Below are 6,126 nucleotides of genomic sequence, written 5' to 3' on the forward strand. Positions count from 1 at the left end.
TGAAATATCTTGTTATAACTTGGGATAGAATTTGATTTTTCTTCTTAGTAGTCAGAAAGAAATTTAACATGATTCAAATAAATCAGGTACTCTTTCATAAGAGGGTGTTGGGAGATGATAGCAAAACATGAAATCAATACTTTGATTTCATAGCAGCATCATTAACTTCCTATTGAAAAAACTGAAAAAATTTAGTTAGCTATAATATTTTAAGAAGTAGGTTGGGTGCAATGGCTCACGCTTGTAATCCTAGCACTTTGGGAAGCTGAGGCAGGAGGATCGCTTGAGGCCGGGAGTTTAAGATCAGCCTAGGCAACATAGCGAGACCCTGTCTCTACAAAAAATAAAAATAAAAAAAATTAACCAGGCGTGGTGGCACACACTTGTAGTCCCAGCTACCTTGGAAGGCTGAGAGGCAGGAGGATCGCTTGAGCCCAGGAGTTTCAGGCTGCAATGAGCTATGATCGGCAACTGCACTCCAGCCTGGATGACAGAGCAAGACCCTATCTCAAAAAAGTATTCAGTGCTTTCATACAATATACATTAAATAATTGAGTATTTCTCAGGGTTTTCTGGCTGGATCTGAGCTATGGTGATGTTGTAAATAGCCTTGGCTACTGACTCATGGCTTGATGACACATGTCTGACCTGCCTTATTTTAGCAGTCTGTTAGTGGAATGTACATTATAGTTACTGTTTGTAAATGGTGTCCTTTGCAATTTTAGGCAAGACAGCAGTATCATTTAAATCATCATTAGAATTAAACAAACAAAATTGTAGTCCCTTCATCTTACGTATTTTGGTCTAATTTCATTAAAATAACATAGAGCAATATGTACAAATAAAAGTACCTTCATTGATTTCAAATTAAAGCAGTTAAACAAAATCCCTTTGCCTTATAAATAAAAAGCCATTTATATATTCTTCCCTTAGTTGTTAGTGTGCATACCCAAAAGCAATTTAAACATTAATTTCCCAAACCATAAGAGTTAAAAAATTTTTCAACATGTTTTAAAGATTGTTGTATTTAGTACCCATGGTGAATATTTTAAATCTCCACTGTAATGCATTGTGGCATTTAGAACATTTACTATCCTCTGGTATATTTTGACATAGTTTATTTTGTTATATGCTGTCTAAATGGAATTGTATTTACACATTTTACACATTTTCTGTGCAAACTGTTTGTCTTGTGAAGATTTGTTTTTAAAGATCTTCCTTTAGCTATGTGAACAGAAAGAAAATAAAAAGTTTAAGAATACTGGAGTCCACCTGGAGTCCAAAGTCTTTTGGAGCTTTACCACTGAACAATTGAAACATCAGTTGTTAAATTACTTAGTGTAACCATACATTTGTGCTGTGCCTGGGATAGTCCTGGTTTATGTCTCTTGTCTTGGAGAAATTATGAGTAGTCCTCCGTTTTTACTCTCAGAAGTGTTCAGAGTTTGAGGGGAATTTATGTGGTCACTCTGTAGATGGGGGACCCTTTTTCTTATAAAGATATAAAGGCCTAATCTGTATGTTATGCATTGTCATTTTTGTTGATGCCTAACTATAATTTCAAACTGATTTAAAAATTTAAATTTAAGATAAATTTTTCCTCTAAGATCATAAGATTATTTTGCCGGCTCCCATTTTCTCTTGAGCTACTTGAAAATATGCGTAGTGAAGCCAGCTGACATTCTACTTTTGTTTTACCTCCTATTATTCCAAGAGAGCAGTTTGACACCACAGCTTATTATGTCTGACACCAGATTGCAGAGATGGCTTTTATTTACCCCTACACTTCCTCCTTGAACATTTCGACTGATTCTGTGAACTTTGATTATTTTTAATGGAAATTTCTCATTTCATTATTTTAGTAAGTTTTGTTCAAATGTTGACTCTTTTGGATGCCACAAACAACTCTTTATATCCTGGTTGCTGTATATTTTCCAATAGAAATGTTATTCTGTTTACAAAGATAAATATACTTTTAAGTATCTTGATTCTAAGTACACTTAAAGGCAATATTTTATTTTTTCTAACTTTTTCATGTATTGCAACTACTAAAAACATTTCGACAGGTAAAATCAAACTTACTAGTTATAAATTCAACTAGAATATGAACTCTTGGAGAATAACCTTGTTTGCAAGGTTATTATCCAAGTATTCTCCATAATTTATAGAAAATTTCTGAACACATAGTTTTTAATGATTGATTAATTCTTTGATTGGTTAGAAGTGAAAGGGAATACTTTAAGTATATGATGTATAAAACACTGTCTTAAAAATGTTTTTATGCTGTATTTAGTAATGCTTCAGACTTCTTCTATACTTTAGACTTCTTTCTTCAGGGGCCAGATCATTTGACTGTTCAATAATTCATTATTGAAAATGTAGACTGAGCTTGCGTTTGTCATAATCATTCATTTTAGAAATTATACCACTGTATGGAATGTCAAGCTACATTACCAGAGAAGACCAGTACAGCAAGCCTCCGCACAAAAAACTCAAAGACCGCCAGATTGATCGTCAGAACCGCCTCAATAGTCCTCCTTCTTCTATCTACAAAAGCAACTGCACAACAGTGTACAATGGCTATGGGAAGGGCCACAGTGGTGGCAGTGGCGGAGGCGGCAGCGGTGGCGGGCCGGGAATTAAGAAAACAGAGCGGCGAGCAAGAAGCAGTCCGAAGTCAAATGATTCAGACTTACAAGGTAACACTGGAGACATTTGCCATAAAGAGTGAATTATTGGGACAGGGACATCCTGAAAGAAACATCTTTTACATAAGAACATTATTTCGTGGTGGTTAGTTTTTCTGTTAAGAATGGTAGGATAGACCTTCTCTGATCTGTTTCTTAGAAAGGAAAGAATATTGCATCATTTATTTTTTATTAATACTTCATGGCAGAAATACTACTTTTTGGTCACATGTGCCATGTAATTTTCTATTTAATCCAGTAACAAGTATCTGAAAGTGTTTGCACATTAGCCTACTTCTTTTGTTTCACTCTAAATAGATGTGGAAGAAATTAAAAATAAAATAATTTTTCTAAGTATAGGCTAATTTAAATCTCAAAATAGTTATACCTTATGAAACCAGATATAATTACTTCCACAATGTACTAAAATTTATTATTTTATAACAGGAATATATTTCTGTTTAGTTTCAGGTATCAGTTATTGTTTAATGCCCCCTTTTGTATCCTGAATGAAGTATTCATAGACCAAGAATGTGATGGGAGAATCAGGGTTACCACATGTAGACAGACACCGGCTTAGAAGGGCATATATTTTTTTGTAGATTAATCTTGTGGCTATAGATCAATTGATTTGGGAGGAAGATATACATGTTTTAAATGAAGTTTTGTGGTGAAATTTAGAGACAGCCTATTTTGATGTCACAGGAGGGAAGAAAACAGTCTTTTTATATAGGCATAGAGAAGACCGACTTAAGTGAAGCAAAAGAGGGTAACATTTGATAAGGTAGGTGAGTCTTCAGCTATAAATTGCTAGACAAGAAAGACATGAGCAACTGTAAAAGGCAGGAAAAGAACTGATTATCATTACACCTACTGATTCTTTACTGCATTTCATTCAGGTAGAAACAGGGACTGTGTCTGTGAGAATGTGTTTGTGAATGAAAAAGGTGGAGGTTGTGTATATTTGATTATCTAGGGAAGACAGGCCTCAGACAGGGGCCAGGAAAGTTAGGTAAAACCAGACGTTGGCATCAACACTTCCCCCACTGTTACTTAGATGAGTGAATTGTAGCATGAGAAAGAGGAATAGTAAGATACAGTGAAAATGAACAGCAGTTTCTCTGAGTGAATGTGCCATGTGTTCTTTTAATTTTGTTGTTTATTCTTTCCTTTATTTTCTAAATTGTATGTAGTTATGATACATTATAATTATTAAACAAAACATAAACAAGTGTCATATAAAAGAGACTGAAGGTTCAAGAGGCTTTTAAACATCTAATTTCTAGTCAAATGATACCATAATTCTTCGTCAAGTGATACTATAATATGTAAGTTTGAAATTAGCTTATTAACACTTCAACCATATTTATATAATAGAATTCGCACCAAAAAATTAGGGGTAGGTTTTCCTAAAGAGAATTTTCATCCAAAAAAGAATGTATAAGCTGTCCAGAAAGCTTATGAATTTTGAAGTACTTTGATTATTTCACTCATTCTTTAATAATTTTTGCCCTGCCTTACACCAAAAGTGATTTAAGGCAGATGATAGATACATATAATAGAGCAGATTAATAAATTTAAGTAAGCATTAAGGGGCAAAAAGATAAGGGAAGGAAAATAAGACGAAACAGGTTGAATCTACCACAAAATTTAATGCAGTTATGGATTAACTTTGGCAAAAGTAAATACCTTTCTTATAGGTACAGTTATTTCATATCACATATATCTAAATGTGTAAGCTGTTCTGTGTTTTAATATTATAATAGTTGGAAGAGAGGAAATGGATTTGCATTGAAATCTATACTGAAGTGTTTGCTAACATAAGTAAGTATGTTCATAAGCATTTTGGCATTGTATCTCATGAGAGAGAAAGTATTTTGAGTACCCTAGGCTTTTGCTGTTATGTAGAAGACATATTGTTTTGTTGGGTAATAGTGAGATCACTTTTGCCATGGGCTTCTGGGAACATGCATTTCATGATGAAAAGTAGAACAAGTTTAGTTTGAATGTGGTTTGTTGCTCCTTTTCTCATACCATTATTGCTTCCTCAAATTCACCTCAAGTGCTACTGTCCATGTGGTTTAACCATGAAACAAGGAATCAGATGGGGTGTTATTTTATGCACTCTCACTCGTTTCAATAAAAATCTGAGGGAATTTATGTATTGTATAAAAAATTAATGTTTACCCAACTGAGTGGAAACCTTATGTCCACACAAAAACTTGCACGCAAATGTTTGTAGCAGCTTTATTCGTAATTGTCAAAACTTAGAAGCAGCTAAGATGTCCTTCAGTAGGTGAATGGATAAATAAACTGTAGTACATCCCAAGTGGAATATTATTCAGTACTAAAAAGAAATGAGCTATCAAGCCATGGAAAGACATGGAGGAACCTTAAATGCATATTACTAAGTAAAAGAAGCCAATCCAAAGGGGCTACATACTGTCTGATTCCAACTCTATGACATTCTGGAAAAGGCAAAACTGTGGGAACAGTAAAAAGATTAGTGGTTGCCAGGGGTTAGGAGAGAATCAGGGATATAGGCAGGACACAGAGGATTTTTCTGGCAGTGAAACTATTCTCTGTGATGCTGCAATGGTGGATACACGTCATTACACGTTCGTCCAAACCCATAGAATGTACAAGTCCAAAAGTGAGTCCTAATGTAAACTGTGGACTTCAGGTGATAATGATGCGCCATCGAAGTCTCACCAGGTGTAACGAATGTACCACTCTGGTGGGGGACGTTGATAGGTGAGGTAGGCTGTGCACGTGTGAGGGCAGGAGTGCCTATTGGAACTCTCTGTTCCTTCTGCTCAGTTTTGCTGTGAACCTAAAACTCTTCTAAAAAATAAAATCTATTCAAAAATAATAAATATCAGAGGAGATTGAGGACAAATAAGTTGAAGCCATGAATAAGACTGTGTGTGAAAGATTGCTGTAGAGTTGCTTAATTTGGGCCATATATTTGGTTTTGAGCCTCCTGATTGTCAAGGCAAAGGGGAAAACGTGTTTCTGGTGGAGTAGACAAATGTTAAAGCACCTCTTGTTCATGGGGGCCATTCTGTTACTCATAACGTTTCAGTTGTGTCTGCCTCAGAATGTGGTTGTTGGCTCAGAGGATCCCAAAAGGCTTCTTTCTGCTATCTCATAAATGCGAGCATTCTTCCAGTATCTCTCTGCCGGAGTTTACTGCACCTGACTTCTGTACTCAGTAAACGAACTTCTTAAATAACTTTTCAATGTACAGTGGCACCTGATTAATATGAAACTACAGTTAACACTAGTATGATACACCTGTTTAGGCTCTTATGGGGTTTGCACAAGAATAGGATACATGCTTAACCATGGCATGTTGTGTTTGGTATTTTTCTGTATTTTGCTTAGCTTAAGTTGTCCTCATTTCCAGAGGAAGCCAACCTTTTTACTTTGTAATTTC

At 35.1% G+C, this 6,126-nt stretch overlaps 1 protein-coding gene across 2 annotated transcripts in view; it reads left to right on the plus strand.

Annotated features, from left to right (window-relative positions):
* The window catches only part of FNDC3B (fibronectin type III domain containing 3B), a 340,114-nt gene that overhangs the window by 194,890 nt on the left and 139,098 nt on the right, over nucleotides 1–6,126 (plus strand). For both annotated transcript variants that reach the window (XM_012640205.1, XM_012640206.1), the window contains exon 5: nucleotides 2,418–2,699. In XM_012640205.1, coding sequence (XP_012495659.1) covers nucleotides 2,418–2,699 — 282 coding nt within the window. The remainder of the gene's footprint in view (nucleotides 1–2,417; nucleotides 2,700–6,126) is intronic.

The sequence above is a fragment of the Propithecus coquereli genome, unplaced genomic scaffold, assembly GCF_000956105.1.
Source record: "Propithecus coquereli isolate 6110/MARCELLA unplaced genomic scaffold, Pcoq_1.0 Scaffold15, whole genome shotgun sequence".
Taxonomy (NCBI): Eukaryota; Metazoa; Chordata; class Mammalia; order Primates; family Indriidae; genus Propithecus; species Propithecus coquereli.